We start from the raw sequence: 25461 nt of genomic DNA, 5'->3' as shown, positions 1-25461 counted from the left end.
CTTGATGGGCACGGTCGATATTTTAATATTTAAAACTACGCTAAAATATTGATACTGAGCATTGCGAAGTAGCTTCAGAGGCTAACGGTCTCGTTATTTGTTTAAGAATAGAATTGCACTCGTTCTTAAAAAGCCTGACCGTGGTTTCCTCTACTTTGTACGTTACCCCCTAATAAGACTGGTTGTCAGACTTCCTTGTCCTAACTACCCGTATCGACTGCCAAAGACGTTCAAATGACAGTCGGAATCCACCAGTTTATCGCGCCTTCCAAAACACGGAAGAACGCGTTTGACAAGATGGTTACCCATCCACAGGCTGGCCGCGACAAGCGTAGTTTAATTTTATGAACAATCTCTACACAATTATGTAACCATGTGTTATATTTTTGTTACAATCTGATCAATGCATAAAATCTAAATGAAAAACATAGATAGAAACAGGTAAAGTTTTAAAAGGTCACACGAGAAAATCGTAGTAAGTACTTACTGACCCTTTAAAAAAATAATCTAATAATATAGGAAAGAACATTACAGTTCTTGTATTAACTCCTTGCATACAATAAAATCTATTTATTAATCATAGGCAATAGTCTTATCAACTGTTTGTCGTACTCTTTTATCGAAATTATAAGTAGGTAATAGATATTACAACAAGTGTTTGAAAACTGAATACCTCACATTACTATCGTAACACATAAAATAAATATTAACTAGTTCTATACAGATAAGATAATGCGTTAGTGCCATAGTGTTTTTTTGTTAATCAAGCGGTCACCACGTCTTTAGCGCACACCACTCTAGTGGAAATAGTTTCACGTTGACTGAAGATAAAGGAAAAAACTGTATACAGATTAGGCGATATATTATCACATTATCAAAGATTATCGCAAGCCACGAGATAGTGTTGGAGTTTAAGACATACATGTAACTAATCAGACCAAAGGCCGGACGAAACGTGTTTACTTTTATTTAATTTTTGTGACGTACATCTGTTCGTGGTTACCTACAATGTCCACTCGAGAAAGTGATTACGCCGATGGGAACGATCTAATAACAAAAGAATAATGTGATCAATATATTTAACATTGTAGTGAGTTACACTTGCCGTGTGGCGGCCCTGGGAACACTTTTATTAGTTCGAGCGTCGCCGTCGTTCGATTTCGTCGACAAATTGTTATCGTTACTGCCATTGCCATGATTAAACGGTTTGTACAGGTGTAACGTTGTGCGCTAGTTACGTCTTGATAACTGTTTCTCTCAATTAAATGCAGTGACTGTGATTGCGCTAGCAGCAAAGTGTTATTATGTGATACTAGTGAGTTTTGTAAAGTGTGACAACATGGATAGATTTAGGCAAAAGTCTAAAAAGGAAAAGCCTTTGAAGTATGTTGAGAAAGATCAATCTCCCTTATTTATCACTGATGTGAAGGCGATAAAGGAAAACCTGAAAATAAAAGAGATTCTAAGGACTGTCAAAATGAATAGTAGTATGCGAATAAAAGCACCTAAGGGCAGTAAAGTGATGCAAAATAAAGATTTTAACGATAATGAAGATATTTTTGGCGGGGAACAAAGTACTGAAGTTCCCATCAACACGGAACCACCCAGCGCAACAAACCCTGATGTTATCGTAACGAACACTAATGGTGAAGAAACTAACGAAGAGACTAGCGAAGAGGCTAGTGAAGCTAAACCAGAAGAAGAAGTACCTTCAGATAAAACAGATGAGTCGGATGGAGAATCCACTGTCGATGTTAATGAAAACAACGGTTCCATCAATACGCAGATACACGAGTCCGTTAGCGTTCCAGAAGCATTATCGGATTTCGTGCTAATTAATGATGATGAAAACAAACAAAACATACAAGATATCTCGGACGTGAAGATAATGTTGCCGCCCCTGGGGGAGAGTTCACATGTCAAGGCTCGTGACAGAAAACTTTCTCTGGACCAGACTATGCTATCTAGACGCGGAGGTTTGTCGCAATCAGAATTAGATCTTAATTCCATTGGTAAATCTCCGTTGGAGAGGAAATCATCATTTTTCCGAAAAAAAATGGATAGCTTCTTGAGAAACACGACTGAAATATTTAAGCGTCAATCAATTAGTAGAAGCCAGTCTATTCAGAGAAGAGGTTCCATGTCAGTATCCCTTCAGTCACTGACCGAGAATGCTGCATACAATGGTGATTATGGCGCGCCTCTGCACAATCATCAAGTAAGTATTTTACAGCTTCACATATTTTTAAGTAAGTAAGGCACAAGCCATAGTAACGTAATGGCGAGATTCAATATAATGCATACGCAAAGCGTACAAGGGTAGCGATTTCCCGGACAGCCAGAATAGACAATCATGTTTGTCTCATCGCCGCACAGCTGTGCGGCACAGTTATATTGCGAATACTTAAAACAAATAACCAATGTAAGGATGTTGTAGCTGATGTATTTCAAAACACACATGTTCAAAATACAGAACTGCCACGTTTTGGTGCATTGCCACCAATATTCTTAGCGTAAATACTGTATGTCTGCTAGTGACGTGTCACTGGGAAAAACTCCCTCCAGCACAGATAGCCCTGCATTCCCTGTATGTTCTGGCCACCACATGTGAACTGTCACTGAGGCGAGGTCTAATATACACATACGTTCATTGCTTGAAAACAACACCAAGGACCTAATCTACTGAGACCTCCATAAAAGATTAACACCACAGTTTCAACAATTTAAAATATTCAAGTTCTTTAATCACTACGTTCCTAGAAAATATAAATCAATACTGATTTTTGACAAAATTATGAGCACGTATTATATGTAGGTACTTGTTGTATCCCTACAAGCACTTTTCTATCATAGTTTGGCATTTGCCGATTTGATATTAAATTAATTGAGCCAATTTATCATTACGTACGTATCTATGTGATAGCTTCTAGTTTCGTAAATAACGCAAGTGACTCATATTTTTAAATCGATTTTAACTTCATTTTGTAAGTAAATAAAAATAAAAAGCGCGAGGTATTGTTAATTGAACAAGATAACACTAATTACAGGTAAATCTCAGCCCAATCGCTCATGAGTATCTTCTCATGGGCTTGAAGTGTTAACGCTAAACACATACGAGTAAATAGGTGGACACTTGAGTCACGGCGTCAGACACGTGAATAAGTAAATGTCCAGCGGTGATAGGTAATTTATACCTCATATCCTATAGCTTACTTTGTGTAGGAAAAATATTGGAGGTAAAGTCCTGAGTTCATTTAAAAAGCAAATTGCATATAAATAAATACATTTTTTTCAAGTCGTCGCAAAAAATAAACCGTTTGAAAGAGGATTAATCATTAAAAGACGTGTCTGTCTTCCTACATGTCATTTAACGGTGTGACAGTTGACCGCATTTATGCACTTTTCTGAATGTGGTTTTTATGAACATCTTAAACCGATGTCAATGTAACGCTGGTTGTAGTAGTTAGTAGTTGCTAGTTCAAAAAAAGAAAATAATTGTCTTTTGATAATTACGCGGTGTCCTGCGTGAGCGACGAACGCGACGCGACGCGACGCTGCGAACGCGACGAACGCGATCAACTCAAAGGAATTCCCTACATGCGGCCTATGTGACAGTCTGCGGCGAGACGCGACGTAACGCGTACTTGTTTTGAGGGCGACCAGACGCGACACCGCGAACTATTCAGAAGCGTTGATTGTTGTGGGACAAAAAAAACATAAATATTAAAGAAATCGTTTATTAGTACAAACAAGTTGGAAGATTGTTGCTGTCTGTACTTTAAATATGAACTTTCAAGCAAAATTGTAACACAACTTCTCCATGATTTGAGAAGTAATGACCAAAATCACGTAGGACATCTGTCGCGTATAGCATCGCGTCGCATTACGTCGCGTCGTGTTGCGTCGCGTCGCGTCGCGTTCGTCGCTCACGCAGGACACCGCGTTACACACAGGATGTTATTCAATTCGCACTGAAGTGAATAAAATAATATCCTGTATGACGACTAATTAATGGAGCAATTATTTGTCACTTACTTGAAGGAACTGTGTAACGAAGAAGGAAATACGATAAAACATCTATAAATAAAGTTGACATTTTCAAAGTTTTCACGTGGATTCGTAAATAAATAGGTGTCTAATATCTATGATATGCGCGTTTTCGAGGATTATGATACTGAACTTTCCATTGAAAGCGTAAAATATAAACTACTACAGGTACCCGTAGACATACAGATACACATTCGTATTTTAATTTATTCCGCATTGGATCTGGATTGAAGATATTTTAGTCTTCGATGTCAAATATTCTATTTCAGGATGTGTTTATCTACTACATTTAAAATGTATGTGTGCAATGTGCATTAATAACATAGAATAGAATGCTAGATGAATGAATGAATTCGAATAATTTTCAGTTTGTGCACAGTTTTCTTAATGACATAACTCAAAAAGCAATCCACGTATAAACAGCTTTGACAAAAGTATCGGCGAGTCTGTAAGATGTGTCTGTTTAGACGGGCGTTCTACGAATAGTTAAACCTCCCGCGGCCGCTTTTATGATTGGTCCATTTATGAAAGCCTTTTGCTACCTTTCAATTTATTTGTATACAAGGGTAAGAAAGTGTCGATATACTGGTACATGTAGTATGTAGTTCATAGTTGTAAAATATGGTAGTACCAGCTGCGTAAACTTTACACCATCTTTTTTGTGATATTCATCTTCCAAAACTGTACAGCATCACTCGAATTATATCAAATTATTTTATAATAATTATATAATAATATAATATATCAAATTTTTTATACATGTTTGTACTGCACTGTATTCATTTGCATTTACAGTAGCCCTAAATAAGTAAAGTCCAAATCCTACATAAGGAAATTTGTCTAGCTAGAAAATATGCTTAAAAAAGCACAATGTTGAGATTGTAACGAAGTGGTGTTATGCAGGAGGAGTTGCAGAGGAGCGTGTCGAGCCTGCAGTTATCGCCGACAGCCGCGCGCGCCGGCTCCAGCCGGTCCACGTCACAAGGCGAGCTGCCCATGGACCCGCTCAGCGAGGGCGACAGCCTGGCCGGCAGCCGCCCCGCGCTCGCCGGCAGTCAGCCTCTCCCAGACATCTCACCTAGTATACAAAGTAACTCACTCATTGTCAACGTCTACTTTTTTATATCAACATCAATGAATAAGTTCAAAATTAATTCCATAACACTTCCGTACCTGAGTCTCAAAAATATAGACTACAGTTCCATGGTAAATATTAAAAACGGTTTATCAAAAACTCACAAAGTCATAATATTATTTGATTCACGCGAGAGTGCCTTTACACGGAAATGCTCTAGTCCATACACGCGTTTGCAATGTGTCCATACCTATATCAAAATATCAACGAGCACGACGCCATCCGATTCCAATCCTACGTAAAAAAGTTTAAAGCGAAATACGTAGAATAAATGCAGTACATTTTCGATGCGAGTTCTAGAACACTGGAAACCTGTCAAGGTCCAGGTGCTTTCAAAGTTCTCTGTAAATTGACAGAAGCTGTTGAAAGTAGTAATTGCAATGCAGTTTTAATTTAGTTTTGGAGTTGTAAATTAGATTTCCGACAATTTTATTGTGGAATGTTGTCGCAGGTACACGTGCGCAAACATTGGAGAGCGTGTCACTGCATTCTGTTCATCTTGTATTGTCAGCGGCGGCCCTAGCCATTGCGAGGCTACGTGCGGCAGGTCTATGCGAGGCCCTTTGTCTAGAACCGGCGAGAGATGTCGTGCGGTGTTCCGCAGGAGTCGGTTCTGGGGCCGCTCTTGTGGAACATCGGCTACGACTGGGTGCTGCGCGCCGACCTCCCTAGCGGCGTCAGCGTGGTCTGCTACGCTGACGACACGCTGGTTCTGGCACAGTTGAGGTCGCACCAGGAGGCGGCCGACATAATGACACGCGGGGTTGCGACAGTAATCGAGAGGATCCAGCTGCTGGGCCTGGAGGTGGCTTTGCACAAATCCGAGGCCATGTTTATTTATTTATTTATTTGATTTACACGACTTCAAAAGTCACTTACATAAATCAGAGTACCTAGATAAGTCAATTTCTAACAAAGGAAACTTAAAAAATAAAGAAATTTGAAAAAGAAAGATAACAACAACAAAAAAAAAGAAATTAGAAACAACATAAAACGTTACAAAAAAAAATTAAGTAAAAATTAGGTAAATAATATTTAAATCAGAGTAGGTAATTACATTCCTTGCAGAGAAAAACTTAAAATTAGAAATAAAAACATGAAATAAAACTTTAGAGTAACAATTAAATGGTACTCTCATGTGCTTTCATGGGCTTCGGAACGCGCCACCTTCAGGCTCCCAAGTCACGGTGGGGGGGGGGGGGGGTTCCCATCGGCGTCGAGAGGGCGATGAAATACCTGGGACTCGTCCTCGACAGCCGGTGGAACTTCGTCGAGCATTTCCGACGTTTGGGCCCCAAACTGGAGAAGGCAGGTGCTGCATTCAGGCGCGTCCTGCCCAACCTGGGAGGCCCAAACGCCCCCTGCCGTAAACTCTATGCGGGAGTCTTACGGTCCATGGCCCTTTACGGGGCCCCGGTATGGGCACGTTCGGTACGGAAGCGGGCCGTACACTATCTGAACATGCCCCAAAGGGTGATAGCCATCAGGCTAATCCGGGGGTACCGCACGATCTCCCGCGAAGCAGCTGGCCTACTAGCCGGACTGCCACCGTGGGATCTGGAGGCGAGAGTCTTCTTGCGCCTGTACGACTGGCGCGAGGAGGCTCAGCGCCGGGGGGAAACCCCGTTGCCGCGGCAAGTTGTCGCGCAGTGGGCAGAGCTCCGGCGCGATCTCATGGTGGCCTGGAGGGAGCGACTGTCGCAACCCAGTGCAGGGCACGCCACCATCGTGGCGGTAAGTCCCTCTTTGAGGAGTGGCTCGGGAGGAGTCATGGCGCCCTCACGTACCGCATGACGCAGGTCCTCACCGGACACGGTTGTTTCGGGAGGTACCTGCACCGAATCGGTCGTGAGGAGGCGCCCGGGTGTCACCATTGTGCGGACAGCCCCGAGGACACGGTGGACCACACAGTCCAGGTGTGCCCCGCATGGGAGGGGCACCGCCGGGTCCTCGTCGAGGCTTTGGGCGGCGGCGACCTCTCGCGTCCGGTCCTGGTTCAGGCCATGGTCCGGGGCGAGAGGGAATGGGATGCCGTCGCCTCCTTCTGCGAAGCGGTCATGCTCGAGAAGGAGGAGGCGGAACGCCAGAGAGTACGCACCTCTCATCCCGGCCGCCGCGCTGGACCAGGTAGACACCATGGGCGCCGGGTGTCGCGTGATGACTCCCAGCCACCGTAGGCGTGGGTCTGTGGGCGGTGAGTTTGGGTGGCTCATCGTCCCTCTGTCTGCTTAGACGACAGACCCGTATCGACGGCGCGCGTTGTTCCACGCGCTCCTCAAAGAGATGTCAACCACCCCAGCGGGGCCCAGCAGGGCCAAGGCCTGCCGGGGCTGCGGGTTGTTCGAAAGAGATACCGCGGCCCTGTTACATAAAAGGCCTATGACGGAACACGACGGTTTTTAGTCAGTAAGAGTCTAACAGTCCCTCACCGCTGCCAACCCACAGCGGGAGGGGTCATTTGATGATTTTTGAGGTCGGAAAAAAAGGCCCTTTGTCTAAAGTGAAAAGTATGTGTTGCGAGAGTAAGCTGGCGTTTTGATTTAGCTAACCGTCATGTTTGAGGAGAAATGCTCAAGTTAAACTAATTATTAAAATTTTATTTTTACTACAGTTTATATTTAAAGAATCACAAAATTAACAAATATTAAACTAAAATCTTTAATTAATTCAGAATAATCGAATGAATGAGCAACGTCATTTTCGATCGAAAGAATAGCAAGGGCTGAAAGTCGATCTTGTATCATCGAATTCCTTAAACATGTTTTAATAATTTTAAGCCTCGAAAACTGCTTTTTCGATATTATTATTTTATTATTCGAATTCCCAAGACTATTTCGGTAGTGGGATAAATTTCAGTTAAATTATTTTCTAATATACATTTCAGCACCGAGATAATATTCAGCTCTTCGTATAACTGATTCAGGGCCGTCTCTGGCTCATGTAGCGCCCGGGTGCAATCAGGACCCAAGCGTTCCCTATGTATTGAAAGATTGTAACTTGAGTAGTTCGCACGTCGTAAATAAGAAAGTTCATACGAAAACTAGGAGTTATTTTCTTGTTAATAAAAGGACTTAAAGCGGCGCTACCTTCTAGGTTCGGCTAAAAAAGGATGAAAAAATAAAACAAGTGTAAAGTCAAGCACCCGCGAGCGTAGCGAGCGCAAAAAATTTTGAGCTTTAGGTCACTGAAGCACCTAAATTTGTATAACAAATAACAGTGCAATGTCAAGTCGCGAGCGTAGCGAGCGCGAAAGTTTTTGAGTTTTGGGACATTTTTTAAAAGCAAGCACAAATAAAAAGAATCCGTGACTGGATCGAGAGCCAGTTGCTTTGTTATTTTGGTGTTCCAACTTTTTGTTAAATTGAGGACTCAAAAAGTAAACGCAGGATGAATTAGAAATATAGAAAAAATGAACATTTTTTTTCTTGAACCAGACCAGATATAATATCTTCTAATTATATTTTTTTTATATTAGTGTGGGTTGTAGCGCGAGGCCCCTCCAAGCGCGAGGCCCTGTGCGATGGCACAGTTCGCACACCCCTAGGGCCGCCACTGTGTATTGTATTCCGGAGCACTGGGTCTTCTTACTCGTATTTTGTTTGCTTTACAAGATGAAGTTTGCAGTAAAGTTTTCAAGTTCACAAGTTATCGTTTGCACTAGTTTGCTTTGTGCTAAGATTTCCTAAAGAGACGTCGGAAATGCTATTTACTCGGCTTTATAAATTATTAAGAAATTCGCGGTCGCTTTCAATTCCATGTAAAATTCAAAGTTTGATTTTCACGGTCACAATCCTATAAACTTTATCATAAAGGCTTGTTTGCATGCAGGTATCTCGAGATGGTGTTTGTTTAGGTGTGTTACTTTTTCTTTAGTGGAAAAAGTACCAGTATTTTGTATCAACTGCTTCAGCTTCTTGCTGATGATATTTGCCACATTATTTCTTGCACATACAAAACCTACCAGGAAGTTTCCTTTGTCTATTTGGATACCTATGATCAAGGAACCATACATATCAAGATATTGTCGTAGTTTGTAAACTGAATTGGTCCAATCGCGTCGCCACACAGCTCAGTGCAATCTATTCAGATTTCCTTTAAGGTCAGTCACCATGGACGAATGTGATCGCACTCGTCGACGGAGACCGAATGGCCAGTGCAGCCGTGAGCGGCTCTAACGCTATACTTCGCGGTACCTACAGGACTACGCGGCTGCGCGATGCACACGTCTTGCTTTTAAAGTGATGCCTTACAGCAGATTCTCACGATTCCATGCCGTAGTCGATATTCATATCGATAGTCTGTAATCGCACTGAGGGACACCAATATGTGCATAGTTTGGTATGTCAATCAAAATACTTGTAATTCCACGGTAGTTTATCACAGACAATAATAACATCTGAACTATTTGAACACCTTCTAAGCATCTGAACTATATCTAAAAAAAACTGGATCGAAACCGGTTCATTCGTTTAGAAACTTCGGCCACGGACAAACTCACATACTCACAGCTAAACATCCTAATTTTTGCGTAGGGGTTTAAAATAATCCAAGGCTATGGCTATGGTGGTACCATCATGTCTTAGCAATATTTCAATAGGTGAGTACTGAAGCGGTACCACCCCGTAAAAAAAATGCGTTTGTATTATTTTTACCATTCATTTGTTGGTTTTGTGTGAAGGGGTGTTGTTTTTTATTTTTTTACTTTATTTGTATGCTCGTAGGGATCGGTCAGTTCGGTTTTCGGAGAATCCTTTTGATGCATTTGCCTTGATCAAGTTACGAGGTTACAGCGAACTATATTTCCGCGTATTTTAGTGAATATATTGTTGTATGGTAATAAACGATAATTTGGTAGATGATAGTTTGCAACGTAAAATAGAATAGAGTGACGAACGTTCCTGTCGCTCCAACAGCAGACGATGCTTGCGGTTGTGGTCACAAATGCCATCGCCATGTTTGCCATGGTTATGAGGTACAAAGGCGACTTGATAATAAACGATGAATATTGCAGTAAATAATCTGCATTTTTTTCTTGTTCCATAGCGTGAATTCTACGAATTATTAGCAAGTTCTTTGCAGGCACAATTGAAGCAAAAATTGCATATCCCGGGATCGATGAACATACAATCCCCTTTGCGTGCAGGTGCCACGTAATCCCACCCAAAACAAAAATGTGAAAGGCTGCCAAGTTCGATAATATGGGAATGCTTCGCCTATAAAAGAAGTGAGATCTGAATAAGTACCAAGTTCCATACACATACCTCAGTTAATCGCCGTTGTGTCGCTTTATTTTGCTCGAACTTGGCGGACATACTGCCGTGTGTCTAGATGCGCATTATTTGGTGAAGAATATTTTTATTATAACTATCGTGAAGAATAAAAATTATTCAGTATTATCCCTAATACAAAACAAATAGATTTTCAGAAATGTTAGTTAACAGGATAGTTCAGTCTACCTACATACACGGTTTACACGTGCCCCTTCTTGGTAGGACTTTGAATCAGAGAGGTATTGTAAAACGTTACACGTGCATAAATCTGGTCTACAGAATATACATTGAAATACATTGATAGCAAACATAACTGTATATACCCCATAATAGATATTCGGAGAGCTTGCTATCCTAAAGCGTGGAACGTGGTTGAATTAGGTATGGTAACATATGGTGCTTTATGGTTACGTGAAAATGTTACTTTTTACTAATATGATAAGCTAGAATCTTGTCTGCAAATTCTTCGTAAGGATTTGGCACAGAAAGAAATTATAACTGTAAAAAAACCCAATAACTTGGAAGCTCCATACCAGGTATTCCTTCTACATATCCTGTACATACAAATTGTTTAAAACTCAATGTTGCCTTTTTATAGGTCTAAACGAATCTTACCTGAGTGAAGCCATGCTGAACCGCGCCATATCTATGAGTTCGGGACTGGATTCAGCGACCGGGCAGAACCGAAGAAAGTCCAGATCTAACAGGTAACTACTTCTTTATTAACAAAGTCATAAGGACTTTCCTTTTCTTCTGAAGTATGGAATTCTAAAAATTTGTTAAGAAAAAATTGCGCCACTATTACACCCTGATAGTACCATTATAATACAGTAATACAGAGCCACTGACTTGACTGATTATAACGTAACTGCGAAAAACGATGAGAAGATATATGTAGATTATTGTAGATATTGCAGTCCAGTACAACAAATAGAAAGTTCAAAGCTGAAAAGACCCAATCCCAGGACCCAATCGTGTCGTGTGATGGTCGTAGATCAGTTCATATATCAGGCTATTGTCCTAAATTGTTGAGAAAAGGGTTGTCCCTTTTGACTTCACACCCTTTTGGCACCATATCGACACCCTTCGGGCAAACTACGAAACAATTCTTCAACAAAAGTGTTCCTGTACTTTTGTTCCCCAATGAATGCTCAATGATGAAAAAGATGAAATGTAATCGTATTTTGTGTGCAACTAAGACTTCAAACGAATTGTAGCATGAATTTGAGAACATTATACCAGTCCATTAAATAAAGAAAATGCTTTGGTTGCATAAACTTATCTTACATTTCCCTGAAATTCTCGGCACACGCGCGTGGTTTTCAACGGTAGGAAATCCGTTCAGTGTATGCAGTATGCAGAGGATGGAATCGAAGCGAGAAATTACATCAACGTCCGGCGCTGTATTCAGTGTATTATCACTTTTAATTAAATCCTACACATTCGTGCCTCTGCCTACAGAGTATTCACGTGAAAAACTTATTTTTATCTACAGTAGAAAACAACTTTGGTTTTTCCGTCGAATTTAATTAGTGAGAGAAACTTTTTATACGTGTATCCCTCGAAGTATGAATCGAATCGTATATAAGCATGGACAGAATTATTTGCCAACTTTTTGACCTGAGAATGTGAAGGATTTTTAAGGGCCAAAAATTTTTGTCGCTCTTTATATCTAAGTAGTTAAAAGTACCACCCGACGTACTTGACTATCAGTGTCGCAATATTATTATTTACAAGTGTTTAAAGAATCATTGTTCGTAGAAACAGATAAGTACCTCTATATTCTCTATCAACTTCTCATACCGTTTAAAAGTCATGGTGAAGCTAAGTTTGGTTTTAGTGAAGACCGCATTTTATACGCGGTAGCCGATTCTATAAGCATATTGATTTATTGGAAAAACTAATCAAGTCCATAATCATTACGACTCTACGCGACATTTTATGCTACGCAATCCTTACCTTACTGTTAGAACAATGTAATAAAAGAAGGTTAATTTATATTTAAACATAATAACTTGTGTAAAAGGTGATTGTTGGAACTCTTCAAAATAAAAATATTGTAAGAATTCGCTGGTTCTTCAACGGTGTTGTTCTGGGAAATAAAACTGAATAGGTATTATAAAAGTACCAACTTACCATACCGCTTAGGCCCAAGTTCACTGACAGCAAAAAACTGACGTTTTTCTTAATAAAACTGGTTACTGTGAATTTTCGCGTTCAATTTTTAAAGTAAACTGTTGCTTTATGAAAAACGGGCGTTTGTATTGTGGGTGAAAATAGACCTTATTTCACGTGAAAAGAATTGACTTTGTAAGAAAGAATCCCCCTTTATTGTGGTATTCTTTTAACGTAAACTTTAGCTATTTGAATAGCCTTCGCAGTAAGGCTTTTGAAAGTCTATGTTAAACAAAGTACCTAAAGGTAAAAAATTAATTGCAATTTCAATTAAGCTGCACTTGTTTTATTAATATTCCGTTTAAAAAATAACGATTTAATCTTATACTCCACTTTATTACTTTTCTCGGAAAATATTGTAATATTCAATATTCAACAGTTGTACAAATAAATTTAATTTCGCTAATTGCTGCAGCTTCAAAATCTGGAGTAAGCTCTTAAAGGATTAAAACAAAGGTGAAAGGTGTGTCTCTGGTTACTGTTAGAGCTTAAACATATTTTTTTCTACTCTGGTGATGACAATGACAAAGTCTAAATTCATTGCGTACGGAAGAAAACATAGACGATGGCAACTTCTAGGAGTTTTGGAGCATGCAACTTCCATACTCAAATTTGCACATCCTACGTATGTTTATTCTAATAACAATTAAATTTGAAGCACAATGTAGTAGCCTGCGTTCAATTAGTAGGTGACAGTACTCCATTTTATAGTAGGTGCAAAACGTAGGTGTGCAATTACAGTGTTGACCGTTTTAATTCGGGAAAACAATAACGAACGTGGGATTCAGATTTTAAATCGAAATTAAATGCTTTTTAATTTAGCTATTTTCTGCGGTTTTACTCAGGTCCCTTGAACAGAAACTTGTTACTTTTTGTGGCGTGATAAAGTATAGCCGTAGTCACCCCTGAATGCTGTATCTTCCTAAAAGTGAAATATTTTTCAAAATCAGTTCTGTTGGCTCAGAGCCTTTATAAAGTAAAAAAATGCCTTATGTACATTACATAATGGGACGCAACAAAGTATCGGGTATTGAATGTCTGTATGAAGTTATTAAAATATCATGTGATAGGAATAGGTATTATTTAGGTTCACAGAAACTCAGTTGGGGGAAAATATTTCTGCATTCATGAAATTTAATTACATTTCATCTATAAAGTAATTACGTTGAGTTAGAAAGTTGTTCAGTATGTTGACAAAGAACGTGACCTGTAGTAATACGGGTATTAATTTAAATAACATGTGTTAACAACTGCTGAGTTTCTGTGAATCAATCTATCTATAAAATGAACATGACACAGAGCTCTCACGATAAATGGTCCTCGTACAATGAATGTTGTTTTGTCTTTCTTCTAAAAGTGTTTAATTTTGCACTTACACATTTTCACCCAGTTTATCGTGGAAGATACATATAGTGGGTGTATACTCGTGACTCATTCCAAACATAAAAAAATCTGGCACTCGAGTCCAGGTGGTATCTTTCATACCTTTCACAGTAGTCAATTGTTCGCTGTCGCTCTTGTATGCGCGACACCGCTCCTCACGAACCAACGGAGCAGAAAATTCGCTAGTGTGGAAGCTCAGTAATATTATCTTTTAAAAACCATTTGCTGTAGAAATTCACTTGTACTTCAAATCTTTCCCGAAACAACACTATTTAGCTTACGTAAATCTTTCGAAATAGAAACACCTTTTTTCTCGAAAGGTTACTTCCATATTTTCACCAACATGTGGAGAAACCTACTTCAGATATTGAGCTACGAATTCACCTTAAAAATATTTCGACTTAAACATGTTTCGGAGAAGTACCTAGTAATTACATTTTATATTTTTTTTTCTTTATAAGTATCAATGGTTAATAAACTTGATAATATGTATAACCAGAAGTAAATCCACTATGTACTACTTAGGTACCTATCTAGCTTATGTACTACTTAAGTACCTACCTACTTAAATTATATTTTAAGCATTATTGATTGTTTAATGTGCGTCCGTGTCGTAAACAGTGCAATACATGACGTCTGGATCTTGCTTTTCTAGGTAAAAAGCATAGATTGGGGTGAAGATTCTGCCTTTACCGAACTATGTTGGTGCCGGCTTAAAGTCTAAATGGATTCAGCTGAGTAACAGTGTTTAAATTCGGGTACACAACCAAATACACAATTAGATAATTCATTCTAATCCACCAGTCTGAAACATATTCCCAAAGAGTTATGAAGTCGCGTTTGTCATAATATGCTTATTTTGTTTGTTTTCTTCATCGCCCTTCATGAAAAATATCTAAATATGTAAGAAGATTGCTTACCTTTCAGAAATGGGTCCCCGTTATCTTGTCAGTTAAGCAGTATTGAACGCCGCCCTCATCCGATTAAGAGGTGCTTTAATGAAATCTGCCAATCTTTTATTTATGCTTAGTATTTTAAAATAAAGTCTCATTTGTATTCTCCCAAGAATCAACTTATGACACGACTTAATCAGGATAGCAAACAGTTCCCGATACTGTTGTTTCTTATTATTATTTTAATGGTTTATTTACTCTTATTGGAAGTGTGAATATGTTTTCTAGCTAAAATCCTCTCGGGAAAGTGAATGTCGATAATTTGCAATAATATATCGTTTGTTCTAGCTAATGTACCGTTAAAGTCAGAATAACTCGTGTATTAATTGATAGAATTATGATATTCCTTGTTTCGTTTAGAAGATCAAATACGTTTTTTGGAAATGAATTGTATGATAAAATATTCAAATAATGTAAGAGAGGAGGTAATTTCGACGACCATGAAGATTATGATAAAATTGGAATAAAGTCCTTACTCCATACACAATTGGTGAAAAATAGAGTTATTTTAAACGAACCAAGAAGCAACCAAGATTAAGTTGCTTGGTATTCCTAAACAAAATGATTGTAGGACCAAAATTTATAAAAATGGACTACTTTTTCTGTGGTTGTGCCATTTTATTATTGAGAAGTATTAAAATCTCATTTAGAAGTCTGTAACTTATCCACGAGAATGCCAGCCGGAGAACGTCGTCAAATTTTTTTTTGTTTCTTATTTCAGGGTCACATGGTTAGCCAGTGAAGGGGTAACGAACTACTTTCGGCGACTGACCCAAGACGAAAAGAGTAAGGAACTGAATCCTGGTTATTCGTACCCAGACTTCTCCACAATTCCTGAGAACAACTTGGAAACGAAGACCGACTCGAAGGGCCGGAGGCTCTCATACCAGCGCGCGGTGTCGGGCGAGGACCCTCGCTATCATGAATCTGCGATTAAAAAGAAGCTCACATCTGATAACTCCGAGGTAAGTGATTCTAATATTAATATTGTACCTACGAGTGACTGATGCACTCAGTCAGGAATGCCTACCCTTTGCCGGCTCGCTAAGATCTATTTTTTTTTTAATTAGCGATGCAGGAAAATCTTTCAGTACAGACACAAAAAGGAAGTACATAAAATGAAATGCAAAATTCTCATATTTAACTTTTTTCAGCTTATGATAGATATTTGCTGACTTATATTTACCAAGCAATTAATTCTTCGTTCGTTATACATTTATTTACATAATAAAATTAATAAATACATTCCGCACAGAACTCAAACGCGCTGCAATCAGATATTTTTTCCTTTTGATTCCTTTGAGAGTATTCTAGGAAAAAGAGTTAATATAACTTTTTTCTGCAATTAAAATAAACATTACCTCTATCAAAAGATTTCTGTAACTACGTGCTGATTGGACAACTGAAATAAACTTGCTTTATAATGCGCAAACCAGCTTGGTTAAGTCGTAAGGTTTCTGGTGAAGCTAAAGAACTAGAACATCATGGGGCCATTTTCTTTTCTTTGGGCTATTTACAGACTTTGCTTAAATAGATCAGTTCTATTTGCTGACGTCAAATCGAAGTTAGTTTATGTTGTAATCGCGTGAAGCACGAACTAAGCTCGGCTAGGCTGGATTCTATGTTTCATAGAACTGTTCGATCTTGGCTGGGGACACAAACAAAATGATCTAGATCAATAGAAATCATTACATTGAGCAATGTAAGTAATAAAAATGTTACTTCGTATCTCCATACATTATTCTTATGAATTCCAACGTAGCTATTAAGCTTTATGAAATGTTTTAGGCAACAATTAAAGCTAGTTCGGATAAACAAACAGAGACAGACAATATATGAATGCTAGCCAAGTGCTGTACTTACTTAAAATTCATAAGGTAACCGTTTTTCCTAATGTAGCGGCTCGTAGCGTTTCGTAGCATTTCGTAGCCGCGGACCGTCGGCTGCCGCGCCGCCCGCCACGCGCCGCCCTTGTATTATTATAGTTAGACAGGACTAAATATATTCATATATTTATAGCATTCATGTAACACACTCCTTAACGCTTTTATCCATAATACTCCGTCACTTTGATAAAAAAAACAGTGGACTTTTTAAATAACCAATTTAATATTTTTAGTCAAAAACTATATTGTAGTGTGTAGAAATCCTCATATTCTATGAGATTATAAGTCAATAAAAAATATTGTATAGTTTGAATTAAGTACCTTCCACGTTACTAGTAGTATTTGATAAATAGTAATGCACAAGTATCCCGCAAAAAAGGGGTTAGTACAGTCTTAAGCGATTTTTAATGAAGATAAAAGTTTGGAGAAATATGGAATCCCATGCCGAAAAACATGTTTAATGTATAATAAGTAGGTGGGTAAAGTTAGGCGGTGTAGTGCGCAGGTGTGACTCGCTGTAGCCGACCCCGTGCCGGTGAGCCCCCGCGTCAGTGTTCCACGAGCAGCGCTTGGGGCAACCGCTGCCCCAACGCAGCCCTAGCGATACGCGCACACTCAAATACTAACTTTATGCTCCATCTTACTAGTTTCAATGTCGTGTTTTATCTTAATTTTAATAACTAAATTATTTTTTTAATCATTTATAAGAACTCACTATTTCTTTTGATTGTGCCGTGACTTTGAAATATCCTTGAGAACTTTTTTCGAGTCAACTGCCGATCTTCTTAGGAATTGGTAAGTACCTAAAATTGTTAAAAATGAGTAAACTTTTTAAAAACTTGGTTTATTTTAAAGTTTCTAAAGTAAATACTATCTTACCAGAATTTGTTGAAACTTCGTATAAAGTTTAATAAGTTTACTCAAAAGTTTGTAAATATTTAGAACTATAACTTTTTAATTTCAGCGTTTTAATGTTATAACATTTTGTAACAGCAGATTCGGCCAGGGGTCATGAAATTAAGTTTTGTGGGGAGCGATAAAATCTGGCTTTATATTGATTCGGGCCAAGGTGTTTCTTCATCAAGAACAATTTTACGCACGATTCTAGACACGCAATTTCTCGAGTTATTATTTATACGTCTATCTAACAGGGTATTGATGAAGTTTATAACTAAAACTTTTTTATTGTATTCCTGCACCTTTATTGGAAAATATATTGTTTACATACAAAAAACGATTTAAAATAATCAATTTATATACAAAAAAGAGATATTTATACACTTGAGACACATCGCTCTAATGGTGGGGATAGGCCGCCTCTCACACGAAGAAAGATTGTTAGTTAGAGCGTTAATCACCGCGCTTGCTCAATGCGGGTTGGTGATTTCAGACATTATAGTAGTTCAGGTATCCTCGAGATGTTTCTTCCATTACCTTTAATTGGTTTGTTGTCCAAAATATGCTTAGAAAATACATATAAACTTAGTTAAGTCGCATTGGTCCTTGCTTGACCTCGAATCGAACCCTCACTCATACTTTTAATGTTGGTTCTTTATCTACTAGGCTACCACGACTGTTAGACTTATACAAATGTTATTTTTAACCGACTTCCCAAAAAGGAGGAGGTTCTCAATTCGGCCGGTATGTTTTTTTATTTTTTTTTATGTATGTACATCGATTACTCCGAGGTTTATGGACCGATTTACGTGATTCTTTTTTTGTTCGACGCGGAATAGCTGCCAGTTGGTCCTATAGTCATCAGGTCAGGGTCTGATGATGGAAACCCTGAGAAATCGAGGGCAACCTTCGAAAGTTGTAGGCATATATAAGGTAAAAACTTGACACTCAGGCGTATGCCTGAAAGCACTATTCAACAGTGAAGGTTTGGAGCTGACCTGATGATGGAGACCAGAGAGGGTCGAGGGAACTCGACAACTGAATATGTAAAATACCTCGTATTTGGGCTTATATTCTTTGTATTGATGAGAACTTTCCACTTATATGGATAGTGACAAGTATTTGTATCACTGAAAAGCTGTAAATAAAAAACTTTTTTACAAAAAAATTAAACTGACTTCCAAAAACACTAAAAGCAAAAAAAAAACTAATTTTAGGTGCATCGGCCTAGAAGTCGGTGGCAAAATTAACTTAGTAACATCCATTAGACACCGACTTCTAGGCTGATGCACCTACAATTAGTTTTTTTTTTGCTTTTTAGTATTTTTGGAAGTCGGTTTAATTTTTTTGTAAAAAAGTTTTTTATGCTTCTGGGGTCACGTATTTGATAATAGATGAGACTCCTGCAATATTCAGGATGCAGACTGATTCAAGAGAACTATAAACTGATTAAGAAAGAGCTTGGTTCATTCGAGCGTGATAGTCACAATAGTTTTGTTGAGCTCAAATCCCTCCGAGCGCCCTGTTAGAGAGATTATAACTAAGCTGGTTAAGAACATAGGAGGTCAAGTAATACCTCCCCTTCTTTGTTTAGATGACAGTAAGCTCTTTAACCATAACAAAATGAACCCGTAGAGCTTAATAAAAGGTTGCATACCTTCAGTAAAGCAATCAGGGTCGGATTAAGATTTTCAAATATGAAAAACCGGATTTCATTAAGTCGTGGTGGCCTGATGGATAAAGACCAACCTCTCAAGTAAGAGTGCTTGGGCTCGATTCCAGGACAGACAAGTACCAATGCAACTTTTTTAAGTTTGTATGTACTTTCTTAGAATATCTTGGACATCAATGACTGTGTTGTGGAGGGTAAATTAAACTGTAGGTCCCGGCTGGCATTGAACATCTTTGGCAGTCGTTACGGGTAGTCAGAAGCCAGGAAGTCTGACACCAGTCTAACTAAGGAGTATTGGGTTGCCCGTCTTACTCGGTTGAGGAGGTCTAATAGGTACTCCTTGTAAAGCTCTGGTGATCAGCCGCATCCGGTTAGAACTGGAAGCCGACCCCAATATAGTTGGGAAAAGCTTCGCCAGATGATGGATTTTACTGATTATCAGGTCTCACGCTCTTTGGTCGCCTGGAAACTTTAATAATGTCTGGTATTCACAAGGTTTCTTAAACAGTTGATCTGTTTTGATATACTCAATTAGGGTAGGATAGAGCTAGCAATTTTGTGTGGAAAAGTCTGTACGCTTCATCATCGCTGTTTTTTGGCGCTGACTTTCACAATCAGGAGTATTGCCTCAACATTTTCATACATTGAGATACTAAAGTTTCTCAAAATTCACAAAACAATTTTTAATCCGACCTGGAACCGAGCACTACGCTCCATAACATGCAGCTTCCTAGTTCCGCATTAGACGGAACGAAGATGCACCTAGAAAGTACCTTTGTAAGAGATTTACAGCGGTTTTTGAATCCTGCCTTCGAAGAGCTCATGGTTTAGTCAAAGCCGCGGAATTATCGGTCACTAAGATAAGCAACTTAAACTAAACTTTGTGCTATCGGCGTCGGTCCGTCAATAAGTGACCATGGATGCTGTAAAGGATCCGAAATGTCGGGATTAAATAAAATTAATATAACCACTATAAAATCAGTAATAAAATCGCGATAAAATAAAAGTAGTTTTATTCAAATAACTCCAAGTATTTTATTATGTTTTGATTCAAAGGAGAATGGGCTAAATGTTTGATGTTGGTCTACTCTCTCTCTAGTAATAAATTATATTTAATTCGAAAGACTTTCCTAATTACAACATTTCTTACAAGGTAACATACATTTAACGAATTGTTAGTAATACTTTAGAAGAATTGTCGATAGGTGTTTTCATGTAAATAAATCCCTTCTCTGGTAATTAGTTTTTCTCTGGTTATTATTTATGAGTTATATATCATTCAAAATGCCTTTCTATATGCAACATTTCATATTAACAAACACAAACCGTCGACAAATTGTTATTATTTTAGAAGCTGGAGCTTAAATAAGATTATTTATCGATAGGTGTTTTCAAGTTAAAAAATCACTTCTGTAGAAATAGTCATATAATTCGAAAGGACTTTCCGAATGCAATATTTCTTAGCAATATACTTACCACTGATTGTCAATACTTTTAAATTAGAGCAGATTTTTTACGTAATTATTATTTAATTAAACACGTTATAACTCCCTTAATACTAACAAATGTCAGAAGCTCCAATACAAGAAAATACTCTACATAAAATAAGCTTTCTATTGATATATTATTTAATGCTATGGAGATTAATAATGGAGAGGTAGCCCAAAACGCTCATTCTCCTCTCATTATGAAACACTTCTTAACACCTTTTTTGGTCAAATGATGGATTATATTGAATTTCTACGTCGTCATTTGTTTCTCCAGAATTTTCAGTCAAAACTTTCCTCTTAACACGTACATACTTCGCGATTATCGCGTCGTAGGATGAATGACATGCAGCCAATTAATATACCGTATTGTCGTTCTCCTTCGCTACAAATCTGACAAAAATACTGTTCTGGGTATTTTTGAGCGTTTCAAGAGTTAGCATTTCAAAGGCATGAATGTTTTAAGAGATAGTTAAGCAGACTAAGGAGGCTATAAAAGTTGACTATCTCAGACATTGTTTCCGAAAACAAAGTTTTCGAGAGAAGTGCAAGTTCATAAACATTACTGGAGGCAGTTGGGTCAAAGAGGAAGGAGGATCGTAGGAGTAATTTTAGACATTTGCGCCTTGTTCCGCGCGTGCCGATGGTCTATTTGGTATTGCGTCCACTAGCTATTAGGACGTGATAAACTGGTGGTGGTGACTCTTATGGGCAACAATTATACGCTCAAATTTTCCTAACAGTGACGAGTTCAGATATTGTCGCTTGTTCTTACAATTGTCCTCATCGGGTGATTTAGGAGGTGTAGATATTCGTAGTCTAATGACACTCCGTCGGTTTTACGTCGGGGTTTCATCATTATCAGCCTTTTTATCGTCCCACTGCTAGGCACGGAACTTCTCTTATACATAGAAGGATTGAGTATTAATCACCACGCATGTTGAGCATGCGTGGTGATTAATACTCTCACTCGCACTCAAGTTTGGTGATTTCAGACTTTGTAGTCCAAGTTTCCTCGAGGTTGATTTCCTTCACTTTTAATGCTTCATTGTTTTCAATCCTCGGTGTTTAAAAATATTAAACGTTATGTTTAAAATAACTTAAACGAAAATTAGAAATATAAAACTATATTCGTAATGTTTCACCTACATGATAGGTCAGATTTAACTAGAGAAAACTCTAAACATAACAATAAAATTATTAAGTCAAGTATCTAAACTGCTTCTTAAGTTTATTAAGCATACAAAATAAGGAAGAACGTCAAGCTAAACGGACGCTTAAATAACTTTAAAGGATTCCACAAAAAATAAACTGTAAAATATTATGAAATTTCCAAATTTATACTATGAAACTATTTCTTACATAGGCACAGGCGTTCATGTTCCTGTCATGTTCTGGGCCGATGAGAATTTATTCATAAATCACCTGGAACTCTTCGTCCGCCAAACTGCAAAGATATCGACGTAAGTGGGTCAATGAAACTTAGCCGCCAGTTAAAGTTTATCCATCGCCTTTGCCAACACGGTGTACCGACATCACATGACTTGTTTTTGAAGCTTGGTTTGACTGAGCGCGTTCGATATCTACACACCGCATTCTGTAAGCAGCTATTGTTCTCTTTATATCCATACAATACGGTGGTTTAATAGATAATTAGCTTGACAGCAAAACGTGGGAGTTCGATTTAGTTTGTAATTAACTAATGTGCATGCTCACGTGAATTGCTCAGCAGATCTGTTGAAATCCTTAAATGGGTGTTTGTAACTTCACTAAGGCTTTCAAATCGAGATGCTCTAGTAATGAGTCATACATCATTTGAAAGGTCTTTTCAAGCGTTCCATTTGTACTAACTTACTACTTACCAATTCTTAGTACTTTAGAAGTTAGAGCTTACTTTAGATTATATTATCGATAGTTAGTTTCAAAATCTGAGATTTCTTCTCTAGTAATTAATTATATTTCACTGGAAAGGCCTTTTTAAATAGAACATTTCGTACTAAAATACCTCTAACAAATTGTCAGTACTTTAGAAGCTACAGCAGATTTTAGACATAGTTAATATTTCACTAAACACGTTCTAACTCCCTAAATACTAACAAATGACAATCGCCGCCATACAAGAAAATACTCTACATAACACAAGCTTTCTATTGATATCACTTAATGCTAGAGGAGAGGTAGACCAAAACGCTCATTGTCCTTTAGCTCAACATACTAGCTTACAGAAGTGGGTACAGCTTGTGAAACATTAGCGCAATATCTGAGCCGCAATGTTTTATGGATAGTAGGCATGCAACGAACTTATCAGCGTAAAGCCTGCTTTTCACTATGGGATAGTTATTATTACATCCTGAGATGTAATATTTTATCGCTCGTTATACATTTTGAAAAAATATTTATAATTTGGAATGTAATAAGTATATAATGCACATTGAGAAATGTACGATGAGAGATAAAATATTATGTCTCAGCATGCAATATATAGGTATTATATTATATCCCATAGTGAAAAGCTGGCTAGGCGTATCCAACTCTTGATTAAAACTACTGAAAATATTTTGTAAACAAAAACAAAGGAATCTATTCATGATAACTAGGTTGCGAGTTTCCTACAATCCTCATTGTTTTGGACAGGGGTGGTTTACACTAAGATGAATTCTTGCGACAGTTACAAATGATGCGGCCGCTGCTCAACAGCTATTGTTAGCAAATACAATAACAAATACAGATTTCGAATATTAAATGCCACCGTAATACATTGAGATTAATCATATTCAAGATTTCAAATACCAGCGTCCTTTGATACGAAGTAGTTTATTGCGAAAAGTCTTTACTGTTACCGCTAAATGGATGAACGAAATCTAAAAATAAACTTACGAAAATAGTTTTCAAAGATTGCAGGTACTTAATAGAATATTACAATAGCAGTAGGCCGGTTGATAAACATGCGTAGGGCTCGCATGTCGCATACCTACCTCAATCATAATAAAGAGTCGCCTTATCGGATGTCCAGCATGGGCATCAATCCATTAGGTAAATTAGTGAAATCCAATCGTTCGATTGTAGCTTATAAAGGTACACTCGAAATTCATTTCTACTGGTGTACGTTTTATGGGATGATGACATTGATATGGACTACGTGAAAATTTGTAATAATTGAGGATTTATAAATTCAGTCTCAGCTGACACTTCTTTCTTTACTAAACAAGGCGTGTATAGAAAATAGTTCCGTTTGTTTACATTGTGAAAGGATCGTTTGTTAGGCTGAGAGCCACAATGTTTTGAACAGTGCTCAAAAGAAGATTGAGAGCTTGTCCGATTTTTGGAAAAGTTAGCGTGTTATAATTTAATATTCATAATAATTGACACTACATAACCCTCGTTTCTCACGTCAAGCATGTCTACAGAGACTGAACTTTAGATATCGTCTTTTAATATTTAGGTTTTTCGCAAACAAAAAGCTATCAATATTACCTAGCGATGGCAAAATGGCCCACACTTATCGCTGTCAATACAAACGGGGTAGGCGACCATTACCATGTTTGGGTCGAACATCAAGGTTACCGATTCATTTACTTACTTCCGACGACAAATATAATACCCACCCCCAGTATGTAATGCATGTATATTTTAATACATGAATGAAATCAATGCCAACTCCATAATATTTGAGCCACATTTGTCAATAGTATTGTAAATAAATAAAAGTATTGTAGTTATTTCTCCATTACGGCATAAAGAGCTTGTACTATTGAAACCTAATCATATTATTCTAGTAATCTGTTTATAGCTTTCCAATTCTAGAATGCAGGCTTCTCCGAGTCGTGAAAGCTGACAGTTCCTGGAACGTTCCTAAACTGTAGTCTATCTGTATTAGATTCTGTGCAATTCATGTGAGCCTTCAATCTAATCATGCCACGTGCACTTTGATTCGTAGATGCCGATTTACAGCCGTATTAATTTCACGGCCGGTAGCCGCTTTGAAACTGTGATCTCATTTCAGTGCTCATCAGGCTTACATTGCTGCATCACATTTAGTCTGATTAATGAAATGATTTGAATTAGCTGTAAGAACGGTTCACTATGATGTAGCTCCGATTCAGCACTGATATTTATTATGACAAAAGACTTTTTTAAGAGCTTAAGTCTTCATTTATCATCTCTCATTAAAGATGAAAATTCAAAATAATTTTGATAAGCAAATACTGAGTTGAATTTCTTCTATTGTGGACGTATACACGTATACACAGGCTTAATACTACAAAGTACCCCGGCGAATCGTATAATATATATAAACAATATATTTTCCATAAAGCTAATCTAAGCAGGATTACGTTTTAGTAGGAATTGCTTTGAGCATTTCACGTAATTATCGCAATACTGCAAAAGGATTATAGCTACTTTCTTCGACTTTTTCCATAGCGAACACGAAAGACATAACGAATCAACTTGTATACCGAAATTCAGATATACCCCATTTCACATACAGAGTGTGTCGTACCTAAGTACATTAAACTAAATACGTTAATGTACTGGTAAATATATGCCGATTCGCA

At 37.9% G+C, this 25461-nt stretch overlaps 1 protein-coding gene across 7 annotated transcripts in view; it reads left to right on the top strand.

Moving 5' to 3' along the window:
- The first annotated feature begins 753 nt into the window (after positions 1-753).
- Positions 754-25461, top strand: part of LOC124644924 — a 72167-nt gene continuing 47459 nt past the window's right edge. For all 7 annotated transcript variants that reach the window (XM_047184608.1, XM_047184606.1, XM_047184607.1 and 4 more), the window contains exons 1-4: positions 754-2218; positions 4951-5137; positions 11051-11159; positions 15685-15928. In XM_047184608.1, the coding sequence (XP_047040564.1) occupies positions 1340-2218; positions 4951-5137; positions 11051-11159; positions 15685-15928 (1419 nt within the window). In that variant the 5' untranslated portion in view covers positions 754-1339. The remainder of the gene's footprint in view (positions 2219-4950; positions 5138-11050; positions 11160-15684; positions 15929-25461) is intronic.

This window comes from Helicoverpa zea, chromosome 31, assembly GCF_022581195.2.
Source record: "Helicoverpa zea isolate HzStark_Cry1AcR chromosome 31, ilHelZeax1.1, whole genome shotgun sequence".
Taxonomy (NCBI): domain Eukaryota; kingdom Metazoa; phylum Arthropoda; class Insecta; order Lepidoptera; family Noctuidae; genus Helicoverpa; species Helicoverpa zea.
Note: the sequence above shows the minus strand (reverse complement) of the source record. Positions and strands in the feature narration are given on the sequence as shown.